The 23,673-nt window shown below is 36.9% G+C and overlaps 1 protein-coding gene and 1 long non-coding RNA gene across 2 annotated transcripts; one reads left to right on the top strand and one right to left on the bottom strand.

The window, feature by feature from the left end:
* Positions 1-646: 646 nt before the first annotated feature.
* On the bottom strand, positions 647-2,652 carry LOC132603736 (polyphenol oxidase E, chloroplastic-like). Its single transcript, XM_060316921.1, has one exon. The coding sequence runs from the start codon at positions 2,615-2,617 to the stop codon at positions 788-790; it is 1,830 nt and encodes a 609-aa protein (XP_060172904.1). The 5' UTR covers positions 2,618-2,652; the 3' UTR covers positions 647-787.
* Positions 2,653-4,493: 1,841 nt separating this feature from the next.
* Positions 4,494-8,017, top strand: LOC132602398 (uncharacterized). Its single transcript, XR_009567766.1, has 2 exons — positions 4,494-6,964; positions 7,602-8,017. It is a non-coding gene; the product is annotated as an uncharacterized LOC132602398 (long non-coding RNA).
* Positions 8,018-23,673: the final 15,656 nt, after the last annotated feature.

Here is a 23,673-nt window from a genome sequence, read left to right on the forward strand (position 1 = left end):
TGAAAATTAGGATGGTAAGATTGGTGACTGGTTATTGCCGGTCAAATTACCTGATAGTGTAGCAAAATGATTACATGTATGTGGATATTAGTTAAACTCTACCTTGTTATAGTAGAAACACAGATATAAATTATCAATCAAGTTACTTGGTAAACATCGAAGGAGCGAGAACCTGGATACTTCATTCTACTGCTACTTCGTATATCATCAAATTTTGGCACTTGCAGAATTGGCTATAGATGACTACTTTCGATCAGTCCATGCACAAAAAAAAATAAAAAAATCCATACTTTCCATTTAGAACAACATCAAATTATAACTTATTTATTACATCTCCATATACTAAAAAAGAAGTACTAGTAACTAAAAAGGAGTAAGCGCTAATATCGATTTTTTGCGGCACGAAAGTATGCACAAGAAAAAACCAAGAGAAGAACAGAAGCCAAACATAACAAGTATCTTCAACTTTGTTGATGTGTCTTCAACAATATAAACCATGATTGAGTGGAAACCATAAAATCGAAAGGAAATCGGAGAAAACCAGAAAATTGCTTACATGAAGTTCTCTGGTGAAAAAATATGGAAATCGAACGGAAACCGAAAAATAGTCTTCAGCGCAGCAGAGTTGAAATCGAACAAAAAAGTGTGCACGGAGACAAACATTTATTCCAGCTCTAGCAACAGCTAGAAAGACAATCAGCAATCCAGTTGATATTAAAAAAAAAAAAAAAACGAAAAGTAAAGCACACGCTGCAATTTTTTGGCACCACAGCCACAAAAGCAGGACTTAATTACAAGGCTCAACATTGATCTCCACACCATGAATGGTGATCAGTTCACCACCATTCCTTGGAACCAGAGTTACCGCAATAGTTTTTTCATTTTCCAACCCGATGTCCTCCAGCAGTTCAGTGATGGCCAGGTTGAAGTCAACACCCTTATCGTCAGCCTTTTCTGTTGTATGAAGGTGTGGCAAGCTGGTGTAGCTACCTGCAAACTCAACCTTGTCAAGGTCATCCGTATTCGCCGTCTTGTCTGTGTTGAGGAACACATCAAATCTTATATTCTTCGTATCATCATGTTTGACACCCTTGAATATTAGCGACTCCACCAGTTCACCTTCCTCCTGTTGGGTCCTCGACGAAACCTGCCTATTGATGGAAAAGGAAATGGCTCTATCCAGCTTCCCTGCTGGTTCGAGTGGGAATACCTCGCTGGCTTGCGGAAGTGAACCTGTATTCACTTTCCCTTCTGTGATCTTTTTTCGTGGCTTATAGCTACGCCATAGGGTGGGCATTGGTGTGTAATCGTAGCCCATCCTCTTAGTGTCCAAACAGTCTCGGATTTTCACACGGAAAGGGTTGCGTTTTTCATCGTAGAAAAAGAACTCCGAGTTCAACCAATCTTTGTCTGTGAGATCCCTTCTTGTCCCTCCTATTAGTTTCCACTCATTCCACATCCTGTCCACATTCGCGTGGTGACAATAGAAAACTGGGTCCAAAGCAGCTGAGTAGAAATTACCCATATCCTCACCGTACGACTTGATAGGTTTACCCGAATCATCTTTACCCAATTCCGAATCATGCACTGTACCAGTCCAAATGTGGACAGGAGTGTGAGGGATGTTTTCAATTGTTCCCTGTTGTTTGGATTCACGTTTACTCCCGAGAACGTAAGGCATACCAAAGAACAACCGAGGACATGGAGCATTAGTTATCATTTGACGATACATATGAGTTAAGTTATTAACCATCGTCCGTAAATCATTACGATCGACTTCGTCTCCGAAAGAACCAAGATCGAATTTGTATTTGTTCTCAGTGACTTTGGGATTACGTCTTGCATCGTATAGCGGAGAGTTTACATCTTTGTAGAACATGGGAGGAAAGAGCATGCCCTTTGGATTGTCCCAGTTCCAGTATGGTAAAGCGAAAGTTGGATCATCGATAAGTGATCCCAAGATTCTCTCATAAAAGTACAAGTACCATCTATGGAATGGGAAGAAAAGCCATGATTGATGAACTTGTAACTGTTTGCCCCCAATTGTGTAAGCACCATTGCAATAAGCACAATGAATATTAGCTTGTTGCTTGAAGCCAAGAGGGTCAGAAGGGTCTTTTTCTAGTTTCCTCATTAGACGAGTGGCTAACTCGTACTTGGCTATGTACTCGTCATCAACCGCATGAGCAGGTGGACGGACACGGAGTCTGGTGCTAAGAGGGAGTTCGTAGTATGGAATGTTGTCCAAATTTTCAGGTTTAGGGGGGCAACAATTGTATGGTACTATTATATCTTTTTCAATCAGGGCCCTCCTACAGGAACCGAGATCAGGGATTGATGTAGAAGAAGCAGAAGCCGTTAATGGTGCAAGATTAGCAGCACCATAGAGCCCTCCTAAACCAAGAAGCACACGCCTTCTATCAACATTATGAGTTCCTAATTCTTTATTTGCTAATTCAATGTCTTTATCATGCTCTGATCCCATGCATGAAACCTTGAAACTTTTGTTACATTTTCCATAGAGGAAAAGCTTAGAAGGTTTTGCAAAGAAGGATGAGTTGGGGAAGGAAGAAGAGGGAGTTTTGTTGGTGCACAATGGTAGAGTAGTAGAAGCCATTGCTGGGATGAGTGCTTTTGCTTCGAGGATTTCAACCTTTATATAGTACTCCCTCGTATTTTTCGCTTTCCAATATTCAAACTGCATGAATTTCGCAAGGCAGAATTTTATTAGGGAAGTTCGACCCTAGCAGAGTATTAAAAAAAATTCGCAAGGCAAAATTTCATAGCAAATTAGGTTTATTCGGACAAAAATTAGACCTTAAGGCCTAACTTTTGTAAAATCCCAACAGAGTAAAAAAAAAAAAAATTGTCTTGAGAAATTTCGCAAGACAAACTTTTTCCTTAAGACAAATTCTGTCTTATAAGTGGCATAATTTTTCTTAGAGCATAACTAAATTCTGCCTTATAAGGTAGAATTTTCGCGAAACCTTGTCTTGCGAAACTGTTTTTTTTTATTAAGCGGGAATTCGAACCCATAACTTCGGAATATTTTCGATCACTTTTTTAAACGAAAGACAAAAAATAAAGACCAGCAATTTGAAACTCAAAAATTAAAGACCAACGCCTGAAGGGCAATCCGCGCAAAAAACAATGAATGGGAAATGGACGTGAAGGCAAAATTGGTGGACTTTGACCCCTTCGATAACTTTTCTTTCATCATAATTCATCTCTTAGAAAAGTAATTTCGACATAGAAATAGTATTTAAGAAATAAAAAATAAAGCGATTTCAACTGAATCCACTTGGATGAAAGTTGGTCTGAAGACTGAAGAGTGATCTTTTACAGCTAAAGATCTTAGGGGAAAATCAATTTAAAAAATGTTTTAATATACCCCTTGAATCTAATGAAATGCTAATTGAATATTCACACCATTATCGAACCCTCCATCTTCAACTATGCAGCAATAAATTCGCTTTCCGTCGCGTAAGAAAGCTCAATAAACAATAATATATCCCAATAATAGGATCATGAACTTGGTCATCCAGAAATGGATCCAAATGTTTTCTTTTTAATCGTCAAATTTTCGAGATCCACGTGTGATTTGATCAAAATGAAATTTCTCTAACAATGTTGATTTAGGGTCCGTTTGGAAAACCACCTGGTAATTAGAATTGGGGTAGTAATTATACTGACCGGTAATTACACGGTATAGAAATTACGACGATTTGTTTGTTTGTCATAACGTAATTACAGTGCAATTATTCGTGTACTGTTTGATTGCACAAGTGTAATTATACAGTTTGACAAATATGTACCTTTATAAATGATATTAAATTATATATTAATAATCATATATTTGTAACTAATATTGTAAAAATAATTAATGTATATTTTTCTCAAATTAAAATAGTTTAATTTAAGTAATTATAAAAACTAAAAGCATATATTTTGTAAGAATCATGGACGGCATGTTTGAGAAAAAGATTAATATTTAAAAATATAATGTCATGATATGTGTGACAAAGAGTCAATCTATCAATTTTAATTGAAAAAAGAACGGCATGCAATGTGAAATAATTAGTCAATACTACTAAAACAAATAAATTGGAACCGAAAGTATAACATAAATTCAAAATCTATTTTTTTTTTAACATAATACTCTTATGCCAAATTCCAATATAACATAAACTAAGTTCCGACATAACTTAAGTAACTATAATTCAAAAGAAAAGGAAAACATAAGTCTACAACCCCATTTCAACAACGAAATTCTACTTAATGTTATCACTTGTTATATGCCAAGTTGTTAATGACTCTTTTTTGAAAAAAATATTAGGAGGGGTAGTTTCAAAAACTAGAATAAATATGTAGTTATCCTAAATGAAGAAAATTATGAAAAATAAATAAGAAATAAAAAGATACTTTGTTCAGGCAAGGGTCTACATGTTTTAATGACTAAAAGTTGCATACTCTTTAAATGACTTAGCTAAGGGTCTACATGTTTTAATGACTAAAAGTTGCATACTCTTTAAAAGCTCACCTACTTGTTGTAGAAGCTTTGTTGCATTCTAGCTATGCCTTAATAGACTTTGTAGCAACTTTGTTGCATTCTAGCTATGCCTTAATAGACTCCATTAGCCTAAAAAGTTATCTGCACTATGTAAGGTTGGATTGATAGCTTTCCTTATCAAAAAAAAAAAAAAATGGTTGGATTGATAGCTTAAAAGAATGGTGGTCAGTCGTGTGGCTTCCCTTCTTGGGTCCTTTTGTAGTTGCTGGTTTGTTCAGGCATGTAATATGACCATATCAGGACTGTTTATTTGTATCCCCTGGTTTCATGAATCCATAAGTAAAGAATGCATATTTTGGTTGACCTTTCTAGACAGTTTTAGTCTCTTTACTGTCATACTTTGTTAGATGCTTTACATGTTGTCTTGTAGTCTTGAAAATAAAGGTGTGAACTTGTTTGAACGACCTATTATCATGTTCAAGAGTTTCAAGTTGAAATCATAGTTGCTTTATATTCTGGAAGTATTTTATTTTAAAAGTTGATGTGCTTTCAGCTGGATGTTTAAAATCATTTGAGTCATGTAAAAAGTGATCAGTTGTTCTAAGTCACTAATCTCAGATTGTTGTATTTCTTTCTCTGGTGAAACTTTAAAATATAAAAGAAGGCTTTGGATTTGATCAATGGTCTAAATGTTTGAGAGCTAACTGTTTTTAAGGCTGCATATTAGATTGTTTGATGTATGAGATCTTTAATGATTTAACCAAATTTTGGAAATAATTGCTATTTGTGTGCCTAATTGTTAATTACCACATATAGCATTTGATGGTTTCCATCTCTAATTGTTGGGACTGTACATCTAATCATTTGGAGTTGAAGTTTGCATATGAACAACAGATTGTCTGATAGGCACAACACAAGCAGTAGTTTAACCTGCTGCTGCTCCCATATTCTAACTCTGTTACAAATCAGCCCAACTTCAAGGCCTGCACACCCTTTCACCATTGTACAGACATGCTGCTCCTCTGATGTATATCTGAGAGAGGCCAGCAGTAGAAGACTGTTGCTGCTGCCATATTCTAACTCCCATACCTGCAGCAAAAAAACTGCATTTATGCACACCTTGTGCCTGTTAGTTTCCATAAATCACCTTGTGCACCAACAGCAATAATCTGTGCTGGTTTCTGCATCTGACCAAAATTAAGCACAATATCCAGCAATACTATCAGTCTCCATCTTCCTGCTGATGTGCCATTTCTCACACCAGTAGTCTAAAACAGATCTGCACATACTCCTTATTTCTCCATGTATTATTCTGGTGTTTAATAAACACCTCCAGCCAAGGCTATGATGTTAATGCCATCACTGCAGCCTTCAAATTGGTCCTTATCAAAATTCCTGGTGATGTGCAAAGTTCCTCACACCAGCAGCCTATTTCCAGCAGTCATTTGATGTTTAGCAGTCACCTCTAGCCTTCTCAGCATGTTCACTCCCTCCTCTCTTTTTTTTTTTTTTTTTTTTTTTTTTAAATCACCAGCAATCACTGCAGCACATCCAAGCACAGTCTGATAGGATTGTATTAGTTGCCAACAAAGAAATTTTGAAGATTCAAATAAATGTGGCAAGGTGAAAGGTTTTAGTCCTACACAGTCTGGTAGGATTGTATTAGTTGCCAACAAAGTTTAGAAGATGCTTTCTAGCAAGTTTTTTAGTCTCCAACTAATGAGAAGTGTTTGGCATAGGCTACATCAAGTATATGCTTATAAGCTAATTATCAAAGTATAGATCACAATTCAAAACAAAAAGGTTGACACTTGCTTAATAATGGGTTTTCTTCATGAAAGTTACAATGTTACGTTGTTCTCATTATGAGAATTTTGGTGCAATGTAATATATGTGTTATTAGGTTGATTGTATGTTCATAGTCAGTTTACGTGTCTAAGAACATGTAGGCATTTGATTAAAAGCTTGCAGGTTCACATTGCACTGAACTTTGAGAAATCTTAGTATCGGTATTCTATTACATCCACTAATTTAATTTCTTGACCGTGAGAGAAAGATGACACCGAAAATTATGAAATAGATTAACAACAACTCAACATTTACTTTGAATAGACATAAAAGTTAGGCCTCCAAGCTCAAGTTCCTTATAGTTGTGTTGTCTGTTTGATGAAATCTTCATATTCCTCCAAATTGTTCGTGTGTTTCATATCTCTTTTGTGTTTTGTTCTGAACATTTGACATGGCTATGATTGTAATTGTTAAGGGTCACATTGACTGGATAGTTACTTATTTTATATTGAATTCAACTATCATTACAGGGTAAATGGTGGATAGCAATTATAATCATACTAAATTTGGATTAAATGTGACATATGAAGCTCATTCATACTTGGCAACGTGGTTGGTCAGTTGAATTACCCTGAATGTTGAGATCATAAATATCGTTTTGAAAAGGTATGTCAGTTACAACTTTAACAATTTTTTGAGCATTTTTCGAAGCATGATCTTGGTATCGGCCTTGTTGGGTAGTATGCCTTCTCTATGTGGTTATCAACCGATTTAGAAATTCTGTTATAGGCATTAGAAGTAGATAAATGCAATTGTAGTGATCCATAAATTTGGTCACGTTGTATTGACCGATATAGAAGAACTGTAATGTCTATGTCTTATTTCTCATTATTGTTGATAGCAAGTGCAACTGTGGGCTTTAAGTTAGTTTCTGCGCAACTGTTGGAATCATTTCTTGTTATGGAAATATCTTTGAAAAGAAGAGAATATAATTCTTGTTTTATAGGCTGTTGAACATTGTTAGAATTTGCAACTTACGTAGTGAGAAGTTCCTGAATCAATTCCATTGTGTATTATCCAGCTTTTAGTGACTTCTCCCTGCCCTCATTTTTTTTTTGTTCGGAGATACCATGAGACTCTATTTCGGCTCAACATATTTAACTTGTAACTGGTCTATTTTCAAATAATCTGTACTATGTAGTTCGTTGATTTTAGTTGAATAGGTGAATTATTTAAACAAATTTTGAAGCTATCCCTTTTCTATTAATTTATATTTACGATACTTACATATATTATTGTATAGATGGCAGGTAAAAAGAGGGGTAAGAAAACAAAGAAGGCTAACGAGACAGCGGTTTCCCGGAGACCACCAGAAAACCTTGCGATTAGAATGTTTGAATGTTAATGTTTGGTGGATTTGTGGATTTGCGAGGGTGAAGTAGTCTAATGTTGTAGATTAACTTAGTGTAGACTAACTTAGTGTAGACTAGTTTAATGTTTTGTGGATGTTTACAAATGTTGAAGTAGTTTAATGTTGTTTTGATGTTTGCGAAGGTTGAAGTAGCTTAATTAATGTCTCTTGTGAATGTTTGATTGACGTTTTTATTCAACTTTGAAGTAGTTTCGAATTGAATTTGATGTTTTGGTGGTTGTAATATATGTGTTGTAATAGTAGCTTATTGTTTTATGTATTTATAGTAGTTTGGTGTATTGTTGGCAGCTATTTGGGCTCGTTTTAGTTGAAAGTAAAATTATTTTTATCTTGACTGGGAGGCAGTTGGAGTAACAACTACGTGCTACAATTTTTTTTGCAGAATACCGACCTCATGAGGTCGGTTATGGGCAAAATTTACCCAGAAATTTCTAATTACCGACCTCATGAGGTCGGTTTTCTGGAAATTTTTTCCAGAAATTGCAAATTACCGACCTCATAAGGTCGGTTTTCTGCAAAATTATCCAACATATGGCAAATTACCAACCTCATGAGGTCGGTTTTCTGCAAAATATTCTCAGAAATTGTAAATTACTGACCTCATGAGGTCGGTTTTCTGCAAAATTATCTAGAAATTACAAATTATCGACCTCATGAGGTCGGTTTTATGCATAATATTCCAAGAAATTGCAAATTACCGACCTCATGAGGTCGGTTTTATGCATAATATTCCCAAAAATTGCAAATTACCAACCTCATGAGGTCGGTTTTATGCAATATATATCATATATTCATATAAATTACCGACCTCAGGAGGTCGGTAAACTCATATCATTATATTATTAATATAATTTACCGACCTAATAAGGTCGGTATTTTATTTAATTAATACCTGGCTAAAAAAACTTTACCGACCTCATGAGGTCGGTAATAATTCCGACCCACTATTTTCCGACCTGATTTTGAGGTCGGTTTTTGGCCAAAAACCGACCTCATGAGGTCAAAAATATCCATTTTTTGAGGTCGATAAAACCTGTTTTTTTAGTAGTGAATTACATGCTGATCATGTAATTGCTTGGCCTGACAAACATGTTAAACTGTGTAATTACACCCAAGTACACCCAAATCCTATTACATGGGCGGCTTTCCAAACAGGCCCTTATTGAATATTTTAGAATATTTTCATACTAATTGTCAAAAATACCCCCTCTACTTTCATTTATTAACTAGTTTTGTCCTCCGTTACAAGTTGGGGCTATTTATGCCCCGCCGTTATAAAAGTGAACAAAAATACCGCTCATAAAGCTCCAACTATATGACAATAATGGTGGTGGAGGGGAAGGAAATTTTAGTGGTGGAAGAGCAAATAGAAGGGAGGGGTAAAATGGGTTAGGAGTGATGGGGTGGCATGTCACGTGACATCCACCTCATCAAATGTCAGTGTCACGTTGTATTAGATGTCCACTTTGGATAACTTTAACGAAAGAGAGGGTATATTTGAACTAATAGTATAACAACAGGGGTATATTTGAAACGAAAGTATAACGAGAGATATATTTAAATCTTTTCTCATACAGGGATATGTTTGGCCCTTTTCCGTTCTAATTTTAATAGTCTTATCACTTATGTTAGAAAAACTATAAATCAACGTTTGACATCGAACTATTCCCCTAGACCCGGTAGGATTTCTCCGCGGTTCGTTCAAAAGTTTTCAATATGACTAAGAAATATAAGAAAACAAAATCATCTGGATGTTTAATTACTTCCATTTTCCACATTGAAAATGACAAGCACCAATTAAACCAGAAATATTTGTATACTCGATATAAAATGACAAATAAGTAGACTAAATTGATATTGTTATCTTAAAATCCAGTTACACAAAACCATCTTCACCACTAGTCACATATTGTTAACTGGTAATTGTGGTTACCGATGAAAATGAATTGGTGGCTGTGGTTAGCGATGGTGGTTCTGCAATTAAAATTGGCCGATTGAAGTTTTTGGCATGGGTGAATGTGTGGTAATGGTTGTGTGGTGATAGCTAGTAGATAGAGTGGTGATTAAATATTGCATTCACATGTATTTTAAGTGAATAATATCTTAATGATTTTAAGATTACATAGAAGATTTTAATGAATTACACATATACAAAGTAAACTAGTACTGTAAAAGAAAAAAATGCACAGCTTAAATACGAAGACTTCGAATATTAACTTCAATAAAGTGAAAACAAACAGAGCCACAGCAAAACCATTTATCCTTTCCACTAAATTAATCCTATGGGAAAATAACAAAAAATAGACATTGCGTGACTTTAGTAAACCTTGCAAAAAATGTGGAGAAATTTGAAAGGGGTTTGGTAGGTGTAAATAGGGGTGGGCACAGTTTGGGCCAACCCGAAATCTAAATTGAAATCCGAATTTTTTAAGTATTTGGTTTGGATATTTGGATTATGAATTGGATTTCGGATTTTATTTTTAAAATTTATGGATTTCGGATTGGATATCCGAAAATCCAAATTTTTTATACCTTTTATCTAGCTCTATCTATATCATATGTATCAAGTATTAATAAGTCTAATTTCTAAAGGTCAAATAGATTAATACCTAAGGCCCTACCCATTAAAATATTAAATCCAATATACAATTCTCTACTAAATCAAATATAATATAGGGTTTCTTACTTCTCAAGTCTCAAAAGTCTTATGTTATTTTATTCATTTCCACTTTTCTAGAATGTTTTTATTTGGTATAGATTTACTATGTTGGACATGACTTGGATTTGTTAATCCTAATTTGAACTGGAAGACTTTTTTTACTGATCAATTAAAATTTAGATTTACCTCTATGGAATAACACATGAATTTCGTTCCTAATAAGTTTTCCTTAAGTCTTAAGAGTCAAATCTGAAAATTCGAAATATCCAAACCGAATAATCCGAAACTGAACTTAAAATATCCAATCCAATCCAAACTTATTTGGATTGTAATTTCTTCAATCCGAAAACCGAATATCCAAATCAAAAATTTTATATCCAATCCGATGGCCCGAACGTCAACCCCTAGGTGTAAACACTTTAAAATGACAAAATGATTCTAGAGAACGATAGAACTGACATTTTAATTTGGAGATGTTTTTGGCACTTGGGCTGTCCTTTTGTTAAATGTTTGTGGTTGGATAATTTCCAAAAGAAAATTGTCTTTTACTTAAATTGTGAAAACATTGATTCTGCAACATGCTTCACACTTAATTTTGAATTATTGACATGGTTGGGGTCATATCATGGTGTGGTAGGTGGCGCTTTATTTCAAAAAGAATTACAAAAGTTAATGTTTTGTAAAATTTCTTTTAATCAAATGTCAAACAAAAAATGTCTACAAAAAATTATAAACGCTTATGCATCTGTTTACTTATACAGTAAATGATTTAGTGTATAGAGTTTTTAACTTATACACGAAAAAATAAATCACTAATTCTTATAATTTATAAAGTTTAAGCTCACATTCTAAGATGGAAATTGATACCTATTAGAATGGTTGTAGCACAAGATTAAGTGTAAGTTATCTTGATTGTGAAAATGGTATAGTTCCAACTTCTTATGCTAGTGCATATCGTATTTTTTGGACGGACCAAGTAGAGATAAATAATATTTTAAATTGATTATATAAAATATATAGTCTATCGGATGTTCTTATACTCTTAATCTTCACTGATATTGGTTTTTGGAAGAAATACTTGAGCAAACAAGTATTAAATCAGAAAACTTCTTGGGTCCCACAATAGAATATTGTGGAAAAGTGAAAGCTTATTTCACATGTCTATATTACATGCAAGTAATTTTGATTGTTTGGTTATGTTGTTTATATCAGTATTCCATCAAGTGATATCAGAATTTACTTGCATCTAAATAGATAATCAATACGGAAAAGGGCCAAAATTACCCCTGAACTTTGGGAAATAGTTCACCCATACCCTTCGTTATACTTTAGGGTCAATTATACCCTTACAGTTATACTATGGGGTCAATTATACCCTTATGTCTAACAGCTTCCACGTGGCATCATCCCAGCCCTTCAAAATTATTTTTCCCTCAAATAATTTTTTACCCACTAAAATAATCCAACCCAACCCGAATTTATTTTTCCAGCCAAGGGGTAATAGGTTGGGTCTGTACCAGTTTGGTTGAAAAAAAAAAAAAATCGGGTCGGGTTGGGTTATTTTAGTGGGTAAAAAATTATTTGAGGGAAAAATAATTTTGAAGGGCTGGGATGATGCCACATGGCAGCTGTTAGACATAAGGGTATAATTGACCCCATAGTATAACGGTAAGGGTATAATTGGCCCTAAAGTATAACGAAGGGTATGGATGAACTATTTCCCAAAGTTCAGGGGTAATTTTGGCCCTTTTCCGTAATCAATAACATATATATACATACTAGTAAGAGGATAGGCAACATACATAAATGACTACATTTTGGAGTTTTTTTTTAGGCATAGCTACACTTTTGCTAATTACATTTTGTACCTACAGTAGATTGTATTCAAGAGCCATAGTAGATTGTATTCAAAATTCGGCTGAGTCAGATTTCGCTGTATTAAAGTCAGATTTTGATGTATTCAAGTCAGATGTATTGAACTAAGCTGTATTCAAGTCAAATGTATTCAACTTAACTGTATTCATTTGTAGCTACTTTTACACTGTATTCACTTTATAATATTTTAAATCGGTTGTATACAAAAAAGATATCCTTCAAAATACAAGAAAAATACATAAAGAAACACTGTATTTTACACTAAAAAATTAACGAATACACTCAAAATACTGAATACAAGAAATAAATACACGCCCAAACACTAAATTTTGCACTAAAAATTTAACGAATACACTCAAATACTGAATACAAGAAATAAAATACACCCCAAACACTGGATTGTACGCTAAAAATTTAATGAATACACTCAAATGTACACCTGCATCTCAGATACAAGAAAATAAAAAATACTCTGATTTGAAATACAAAAAAAAAAAACTCAAACCTAAGCAGGCACGCTGGAAAATGACCGGATCTGGAGACGACGGCGGCGGTGAAGGAGAGTGTATTTCTGAGATACACTCTATTTCGTGGTGACTGCTTCGGTTCAAATCTGAGATACACTCAATTCGCTCAGATCTAAGATACACTCTATTTTCGTGGTGACTGCTCCGGTTCACCGGAGCTAGAAGCTCCTTGTCGGAGCAGCGAAGAAGACGAAGAAGCGAAAAGAGCAAGGGTGGATGTTGTGGTGTCGTTTGGTCGGAGCTGTTGTTCGTGGTGACTGCTCTGGTTCACCAAAGCTAGAAGTTCCTTGCCGGAGCAGCGAAGAAGACGGTTGAGAGAAAGAGGCCAGAGGGGTGAAAGACGACGGACATAGAAAGGCGATGGAGGAGACAGAAAATGGAGGAAAATGGGAGGAGATTGTGAGAGAATAGAGAGAAAATAGTTTTTAATACTAAATACAACATAATTTTACTGTACTAGTTACCTTGTATAATTGACATACAAGATTTACCTATGAGATGTAATTTGGGAAAAGTATAACTACTAAATATAAATAAGGTCTAATGTTCTCTATATCATGTAGATTTTCCTAAGAAGATGTCCATGCAAAGCACATGCCCAACTCCAATAGAATGCTATTTCGAACTTTTTAAGTTTACATTTTTATATATTTATAATTAAAACTTCTTTGTCATTAATTCATAACTTTTTCACATAAGTTTAAATCTCATCTTAAGATACATTTTGTTAAAATTATTGTATAATATATTTTTCATAATATCAAACTTAAATTATTTAATTTTTTCCTAAAACGTAAATGTGTTATTATCACGACCCGCCTAGTGGGCCATGACGGGTACCCGGACTGACTACCGAGCACCACACATCATACTACTATCGTCCCAACCTGTACACATATAATCTCCAAAACCATGCTTACTATGGATTGATTATAATCTACTCCGCAAAACTTGTACATTTATACATATAAGCCCTCACGGCAACAAAAGTGTCATATCCCGTGTTTTCGTACATTTGGAAAATTCGAAGTAATTTTGACTTGCAAGAAATAAGGTCATAATTGATTTTATTTAACACAAGAGTTGTTTATGAAAGAATATTGTTGTGGAAGTGTTGAAGAAGGCTAAGGACAAAATTGGAATTTCGGAAATTAGTTTCGGGAATTACAAAATGTGATTCATAAGTCATTGGGCTCAAATAAATAATAAAAATTTAGGCCCAATTGTGTAAGGGGTGGCCGGCCATCACTTGGCCCAAGTCCACCAATTTAATGAATATTTTCCATGTGCAAAAAAATGAATATAAGTAGTCATTATCTATTAGAATGTTCAAGAAAACAAAGAAGGAGAAAAACAAGAACAAGAGGAGCACAAATTAGAGGCCATTCAGCCATAAGCTCCAAAATTTTACCCCTAAAAATCTTGATCCAAAAATTATTATCTTGTGGTTTTCCTACTATATTAAGGGTCCTCTACAACTTGGTGCAATTGTTTGGGAGGATAGAGCATTTGTTTCATCAATCTCACACTTTGGTTAAGTGAAGAAGTTGAAGAAATAAGGTAAGAATTTATCCCTCCTTACTATGTTATGAAGGTTGGTTTATGTTGTAGTATGTAGAAATGAGTAGAAATTATGGAAATATGAAAGTTTGCAAAGTGGGTGTGTGAGAGTGCATGTGGCCGTGTGGGTATATATGTTGTATACATATGGTTAGTTGAATTTTGTGTTGTATTCTAGTTAGGAATATGGTGGAATTCATATTGAGAATGAAAGTTGAATGAATTTGGTTGAAGTTGGAAATATAGGTGTTGGCCGTGTGGTATATGGAAATTGAAACGGAAATGAATTAATGTCGTTTAATATGTTAGTTGTGTTGTTATGATCCTTGCAATGTAAATGAAAGTAAAATGGTTTAAGTTAGCATTGAAATGGAATGTAGAAGCTTATGTCGTTTTAGTATGATTTTATGACATTATGGAAATGAAGTTGTTAAGGTGCAAATTATGGTGATTGTTGATGAACTTGGAAGATGGAAGCATGTTGTGAATAAGTATGTTAAAGATTAGAAGCTTTGGATGAATTATGACTTTGGTGGAAAGTTTGTATATTTTGTATATCTTGTGAATATTTTGTGGAAATGATATGAAATGCTTCCGAATTGTGTTGTAATGATCTTGATTAGTAATGAATACGAAAATGTCGATATTGATTTGAAAATACGAAGTTGGAGTGAAGGTTATGACATTATGTTGAAAAGATGACTAGTTATGTTATATTATGTTTTATAATGATTGTTGTTGTTGGTGGTGTTGTTGTTGGGTTGTTGTTGATTGTTTTGGCCGAGTTGAATTCTCGGGGGCGCTATATGTATAGGGGAGATGCTGCCCAAATTTTTGTAGAAAAGTGTTGATTTAAGATTTAGGTCCTAAAGTCTTATGGCTAACATTTGGTAAATGTGACCATTTGTAGATTTTGGGCGAAACGAGAATTGAATTTGGAAAGGCGTAAAGAGCGTATAAGGTATGTAAAGCTATCCCGATTCTTCTTTTGGCATGTCCTAGGTGTACTAGGATCGGATTTTGAGCCTCGGAAAATATTTTGTTTATCGGAATCCGCAGTTGAAAATATCCCTTTTTCATTCAGTGGAATTGAACCCTATAAGTATGTTTTGTTAAAGAATTGTGTAAACTTCCGCAAATTGTCTAGAAAGTTATGAAATGTCCTTAGGACCTCCGTAGGTGACTCCATAAGCTTAATATACGTAATTTGAGCCCACCGCTTCGGTTGTCCCGAGATGGGCCCACTATTCCCGATTTCACCCTTATTGTAATTTGTAACTTGATTTCAAGAAATTTTCAAGGAAACGTCTTAACTACTCTTCTAACTACTAATGATACTTATTCTAAATACTTTATTGAGTCTCCGTAAAGGTATGATGTTTTGTGTCTCATTTAGTCTCCCACTATTCCCGCTTTGCCTTATTTTCGAACAATATAAAATGAAACGTTTTTAACTATCCTTTTAACTACTAAACAAAAGTTGTTTGAATTATTCCCTTGAGTCGTGTAAACTATTTTGGAATATGAAAACGATCTCAGAAGGATTATTTTTCCGTAACTCGTTATGACATCCGACATACGCTTACCATGATTCTGTCCGATTTCATCATTACGACATGTTATTCGATATGCCTCATTGAGTCTCTGGAAATATATGGTATTTTTATTGCATTTAGTTTCTCACTGCTCCGTTCGTGGATGCCTCAATGTTTCCCCCACTGAGCCCGGGCCAGGATATGTTGTTAAGCGTATTCCACTGCATTGTTCGTCGTGCCTCGATGTGAGGGGGCAGGTATACTTGTACATGGGTTGTGGAATATGTTGTGCCATGTACACACATTTGATATGATATGATATGATCTGATATGGCCATCTGATATGATATGTTATGTTACGGGGTTATTCCCCTTTTCTGATCCTTATGTGTTGTGGCACCAGTGTCGGGGAGTGACCACGTTCTGTCTGCCGAGTCCCTTGGCAGGGGCCGGATATGATATGGCATATGTTTCTGTACACACTCTTTATGTTTTAAAAATATGCATTTGATACTCTGGATATCACACTCACTTTTCTGTACGCTCTGTTCCGGTTATGATTTTGTTCCGTAATGGGACCAGGTATGACATACGTTTTCTGCAAGTACTATTTATGCTTTATGATCAGCATTTTGCTAATCTGGATATTCCGTTCATTTTCTGTATCTTCTGCTTCGATTATGACTTTGTTTACTACGTTCCGTGCTTTACATACTCAGTACATATTTAGTACTGATCCCCTTTTTCCGGGGGCTGCGTTTTCATGCCGCGCAGGTACTGACGATAGATTTGCTGACCCGCCTGCCTAGAACATCTATTCTGCTATTCTGGAGCGCTCTTTTGTCCAGAGCCTATATTTTGGCACAGTCTGCTGGGGCCCTGTCCCGTCTTATGATTCTGTCATGTTCTGTCAAGGTCTGTAGACATACTTGTGTGGGTTCTGTATATGTTTTGGATTGATATGATCTGTGATAGCCTTATCGGCTTCCTTGTGCTATAACTGTTTATCTGTGACAACTAGTAGCACCAATTGACCCTCATATTGATATATTATGTTAATATGCTGGTTTGGGTTATTGGGTACGTATAGGTGACTAGCACGGACACTAGTCGTGGCCTACGGGGTTGGGTCGTGACAAAAAGAATGATATACAAAATATACATTGAGGGTCACATAACATCTACTACCCACACATAAGTATCTACGAGCCTCTAACTGAAACACTGAAGTCATGAGGACGAGACAGGACCCCCGCCATATCCAAGTATGTACACAAAAGTATATATCAGAAACTGCACCTCCAGAATATGGAAGTGCTCCTGTGCAAGCTGATCCGGCTCCTAGGAATCTGGGTCGTCTCCCTGTCTACCTGTGGGCATGAACACAGCGTCCAAAAGGAAAGGACGTCAGTAAGAACAATGCACTGAGTATGTAAGGCATGCATTATAACATAATAGGATAACGAGAGAATAAGAGATAAAGAGATAACCTGTGACTGCTTGCCTCTTAGGGCGGAGTCATGCATGCAAGCTTATTTAATAAACAACATCATATCATATCATATGTTGCTATGGAACGTGCAGCCCGATCTATTTATTCATGTATCCATCATATATCAATATATTGCCGCGAAACGAACGGCCCGATCTATGATACAATTCGAGTGGCATCAAGACCTTTTACAAGGAGCCAAGTGAAAGAACTTCAAGCGATGCAAGCATTGTTCATGAGGAGGGACATACTTGAATACACTCTAGCACCTTCCCGGGGATTGCAAGTGTTCATGATAGCATGGGAGGATGGTTTAGAGAAGAGGTTTGAAGATGACCATACTTGCAATGTGGCCATTACTTGAAGATTTGCAAATTCAAGCTTTGTTCCCAAAAGAAGACACCCAAACAAGGCCCTAACTTCATTAAGGGTAGTTGTCTTCTTTTGAGCCTTAGTATAAATAGTAGTTTCTTTCATTTAGAAGACTTAGTCTATGTTGAATATTGATATCTTGAAATTGTGAACTCTTTTGAGTGTTGAGAGCTTGCTAAGCTAGAGATTGTGAATCTTGTGAGAGGATTGGTTATTAGGGTATCAAATCCCTATTGGTCATCCTAAGAGTTTGGTGCTCTTTAGTTCCTAAATTAGAGGTCAAGTTAATTTAAGAACTTTGGTTGCTAATTTGGGTCTTGAGTTGTGTCAAATTATCTATCCTTTATTTTTCTTGTTCTTTTTCTTCATTTTCTTTTGAATATTGTATCAATTGGCATCAGAGCTTAGTTTAGGTTTGTTCTACAAAATCTAATCTTGGGTTTTGATTCAACAACAAAAAAGAATCCGAAGTTCAAAAACAAAAATCGAATTTTCTTGTTGATTTTGTTGAATCTAGTGTTAGATTAGAGTTTCTTAGTGTTTCTAGAGTCTAAATCTTCAATTTCGAATCCATTTGAAGTTAGGGTTTGTGTTCCACCATTGTTGAGCTTCAAAGCTTCAAGAACTTGAAAGTGGGTCTTGTTGGAGAAGGTGAAGTTGAAGGTTGAAACCTATTGGGCTTTGTTCTCTACATTGAAGAGAACTTAAATCCGAAATTTGAGTCAATTTGGAGTTGATTTGAGGGTAGTTGAATTTTTGACTTGTTCTTGTGTTCTTAAACACCTTCAAATCTTCATAAGGAAGAAGACTCTCCAAAGGGCCATTTGATCCAAAAGTTGTCAAATTTTTCTGATTTTTGCGAAAAAAAAAAAGAATCGAATTGGCCCATATGCGACACTACTTGCGAGTCGCATGTTGAACCTGCGAGTCGCAGGTTGTGTCGCACTTGATGACAGAGAGTTGGGATTTTGGTGGCAGCATGTACGACTCGCATATTCCATCGCATGTTGAGCATGCGAGTCGCATCTCGTGTCGCATCCTGTGACAGAGAGTTGATCCTTTGGCTGCCTCATCTGCGAAACGCATATTACCCTCGCATGTTGAACATGCGAGTCGCATGTGATGCACCGGTGTCACATGTTGCGCATTTCAGGTTTTTTCAACTTTAATTCTCTTTGATTCCATTTCTCAAAACAAAAATTTCTTGATCCTTAGTTGATGGTCTTGTGTCCCTAATCCTTTGGTAGGGAAATTTTTTTTAAAAAAATTTCATTATTTCAAATTGATACCTTGGATCAATTGGGGCTTCCCGGTCGTGTTTCCAAGTTATCACTTACCCGGGCCCGAAATTTTAGTTATTTTCCCGATTTTTGCACTCAATTTTCTTGTGTCTCTCAACTAGTAGCCATTTAGTAGTTGTTCCTACTTGTGTTTGCTAGTTCTTGTGTCCGCATTTCTTTCGTGCCAATTCTTTCGTGCTTTTCTTCGTTTTTACTTCGTTGTTAATTTCTTGGCTCAAGTGCGTTTGTTTTATTGAGTCGTCCTCGTTCTTCTTGGTCTAACAAGAATCTATTCCGACCAAGAGTAGAATTTGAACCCTTGTGACTAGTCGACTTTAACAAGCACACAATCTTTGGCGGAAGCAATTTGTGAGGCAATCAAAGGTGCGCATACTTGAGCGCTTGTGAGTTGATTTTACTAATCTAACGTGTTTGCTTGTTTTGTTGAGTGTATTAATAGGTACCATGGCTACTGAGGATGAAACTCGAGTTCCCACCGGGGAACTCACACTAGTTGATGTAATGAGAGCCTTACAAGCCTTGAACGATAAGGTGGATAGTATGGGTGGTCGAATGGAAAACATGAGTGGTCAAATGGAAAACTTGGGAAGTAGGGTGGAAGCAATTGAAGGAGGTAGTAGGGAGGTCTCATATTCGCCCCAAGTGCAATACCAAGGTGGCACAAGTGGAGCTACTCGAAGCACTTCACCTACATTGTCACCCGACACCTTCCATCATCTATATAACCCCACTCCCCGAAACACTCCTCAAAACACGACTCTCACCCCACCAAACAACATTCCCATAGGCCAACGGAACAACCCACTCCCACCAGATCAAAATCCAAATGATCCACCCCTAAATGCACCAATGCCACCCCAAAACCGTCCAAACATCCAACAACCAAATGAGGAAGAGATAGAGGAAGCTATTCTTGAGCACGAACATTATGGTGACCAAGGTTGGAGGCCACGAGGGAAAGCACAAGGAGGTTATCGAGGGAGGGTTGGAAGGCATGGTCCTAACCCTCACATAGGAAGGCAAAGAGGGTACCAAGCTCGTGAAGGGTACCAAGGTCGTGACCATCAAGGTTATGATGGCGATGGAGATGTCAATGGGAATCACGGTTATGGAGGAGGGCGAGACACGAGTCTCAATTCTATTAAGGTTACTCTCCCATCCTTCAAAGGAAGTAGTGATCCCGATACATTCCTTGATTGGGTGATGCATTGTGATAGAATCTTCTTGACGATTGACATGTCCGAGGTGAAAAAGGCGTCTTACGCCATTGCTCAATTCGAAGGTTATGCCTCCACGTGGTGGGAAACTCAAGTGAAGGCAAGAAGAATTATTGGAATCCCGCCCACACCTACTTGGGATGAATTGAAGGAAGCCATGCGGCGTAAGTATGTCACCGAACGCTACAAACAAGAACAACTCAAGAAGGTGTACACCTTAAGGCAAAACAAAAAGAGTGTGGAAGAATACTATGATGAGTTCCAAATTGTCAAGATGAGGATCTACTTTGACGAGGATGAATTAAATGCTATGACTCGGTTCCGAGCCGGGTTAAATGGTGACATTGTCTCCCAAATGAGACTCCACAACTATGGGAGCATTGAAGAAACCCTTGAAGCGGCTATTGAAATAGAGGAGGGTCTCAAGGAAGACAAAATCAATAAGTCAAGGGGCTATGTAAGTTCATGGAACAATAACAAAGAACGAGGGGCTTTCTCCTCCAATTGGCAAAAGAATAAGGGCCCCATGCAAGAAGCCAAGAAACCATTTATCAAGAATGCTCAAGTTGAGAAGCAAGTTGACAAACAACCTCCGAAATTTTCTCCAAAATAAGGAGGTACGAAAACTCCTGTTCAATGTTTTAAATGTCATGGCTTCGGTCATAGAGCAAGCGAGTGCCCTAATCGTAGAGCGTTTATTTTGAGAGACACTTATAGTGAGGATGAGGAAGAATGTGAGGAAGCGGATGATGAGGGCAATCATGGGAATGAACTTCATGATAGTGAAGGGGATGGAGTTGAAGGTGATGATGAGCCTATTGTACCTCTCTATGTCGTGCGTAGGACCATGATAAGCAAAGCAATGGATAACCCAAGTCAACGGGAAAATCTCTTCCATTCCAAGTGCATCATTAACCAAAATACTAGCATCATGATCATTGATAGTGGGAGTTGTGCCAATGTTGCTAGTACCACACTTGTTGATTTCTTGAAACTTCCCACCACCCGTCATAAAAACCCTTACAAACTTCAATGGCTCAATGAATGTGGTGAATTGAATGTGACTAGGCAAGCTATCATCAAATTTGTCGTTGGGAAGTATCACGATGAGGTGTTGTGTGATGTTGTCCCCATACAAGCGTGTCATCTTCTACTTGGCCGACCATGGCAATATGATGGGTCCGTCAACCATAATGGGAGAACTAACCAATACACCCTTGTCCATAATGGTGTCAAACATGTCTTGAATCCCATGACCCCTTCCCAAGTGGGTGAGATCTATAACAAAATGAGGGAGTTGAAGGAGAAGGGTCATAGTGCATTGCAAAAAAAGAATGTGGGGGATGAGGGAGTAGAGGAGAGTAGTTCTCAAGAGGTGAGTGCAAAGAAAGGAGAGCTTAGAGGAAAAACCAAGGTGTCACTTTTGGCGAATTGTGGGGAAATTAGGGAGGAATTGGGGGAGCGTCAACCGGTGTTTCTCCTCATGCATAGGGACTATGCATTGCACACTAATGAACTAACCCCTTCTTTTCCTAGCTCTATGTCTTCTCTTTTGCAGGAATTTGATGATGTGTTCCCAACGGAACTCCCAAAGGGGTTACCACCTTTGAGGGGAATTGAACACCAAATTGACTTTGTTCCGGGGTCTCAATTGCCAAACAAACCATCTTATAGAGCCAACCCGGATGACACTAAGGAGCTTCAAAGACAAGTGGATGAGCTCCTTGAAAAGGGAGTTGTGCGAGAAAGTATGAGTCCTTGTGCCGTGCCCGTGATCTTGGTGCCAAAGAAGGATGGATCATGGCGCATGTGTGTTGATTGTCGAGCCATCAATAAGATTACGATAAAGTATCGCCATCCCATACCTCGCCTTGACGACATGCTTGATGAGTTGAATGGTTCATGTATATTCTCTAAGGTAGATCTTAGGAGTGGGTATCATCAAATCCGGATGAATCCCGGAGATGAGTGGAAAACCGCATTCAAGACCAAGTTTGGTCTATATGAATGGTTGGTGATGCCTTTTGGTCTCACTAATGCTCCTAGTACTTTCATGCGTTTGATGAATCATGTCATGAAACCTTTTATTGGCAAATTTGTGGTTGTTTACTTTGATGATATTTTGGTGTATAGTAAAACCATGGATAAGCATGTTTTTCACTTGAAATGTGTGTTTGAAGTGCTTAGACAAGAACAACTTTATGCTAATGTTGCTAAATGCTCTTTTTGTGTTGATGAAGTTGTTTTCTTGGGTTTTGTTGTGAGTTCAAGGGGTGTTGAGGTTGATGAATCCAAAATAGACGCTATTAAGAATTGACCAATTCCTAAATCCATTGGTGATGTTAGAAGCTTTCATGGATTGGATAGATTTTATAGACGGTTTGTTAAGGGGTTTAGTACCATAGCCTCTCCTTTGACTGAGGTAATCCGAAAGCATAGACCTTTTTCATGGGGTGTGGAGCAAGCAAAGGCTTTTGAAACTCTAAAACAAATGCTTAGCTCCGCACCGTTGTTGCAATTACCCGATTTTGACAAAATCTTTGAAATTGAATGTGATGCTAGCAAAGTAGGTATTGGTGCCGTTTTGATGCAAGACCAAAAACCCATTGCCTATTTTAGTGAAAAGCTTAAGGGTGCGACGTTGAACTACTCCACCTATGATCTTGAATTGTATGCTTTGATTAGAGCTTTGGGTAATTGGCAACACTACTTGTGGCCTAAAGAGTTTGTGATTAGGACCGACCATGAGTCCTTAAAATATCTCAAGGCCCAAGAAAAGTTGAACAAAAGGCATGCTAAATTGGTTGAATTCCTTGAAACCTTCCCTTATGTAATCCAATACAAAAAGGGAAAGGAGAATGTAGTGGCGGATGCCCTATCAAGGAAACATGTTTTGATTAATACCTTGTCTTCCAAATTGATGGGTTTTGAAAGCTTGAAGACATTGTATCCCGAGGACCCCGTCTTTGCCAAAATCTTTCTAGATTGCGAAGAGTGGGAAAGGGAGAGGTGGATTAGGGATAGGTCTTCTACTCCCTATTCTAGGTTTGATGGTTTCTTGTTCAAAAACAAGCGTTTGTGTGTGCCCATGAGCTCTTGGAGGGAATTATTTGTGAGGGAGGCACACAATGGGGGATTGATGGGACATTTTGGGATTGATAAGACTTTGGGAATTCTTGAGGAGCAATTTTATTGGTCTCATATGCGGAGGGATGTGGCTAAGATTTGTGGCCAATGCATTGAATGTGGCGGCGCCAAGTCTAGACTCCTTCCCCATGGTTTGTATACCCCTCTCCCCACCCCTCAACAACCTTGGTTTGATATTTCGATGGATTTTGTGTTGGGTTTGCCTAGAACCAAAAGGGGTAAAGATAGCATCTTTGTTGTGGTTGATCGATTTTCTAA

Source organism: Lycium barbarum, chromosome 7, assembly GCF_019175385.1.
Source record: "Lycium barbarum isolate Lr01 chromosome 7, ASM1917538v2, whole genome shotgun sequence".
In the NCBI taxonomy this organism is placed as follows: Eukaryota; Viridiplantae; Streptophyta; class Magnoliopsida; order Solanales; family Solanaceae; genus Lycium; species Lycium barbarum.

What these genes read in the sequence shown, in the direction of transcription:
- LOC132603736 (XM_060316921.1), bottom strand. Translation starts at nt 2,617, where the DNA reads ATGGCTTCTACTACTCTACCATTGTGCACCAACAAAACTCCCTCTTCT.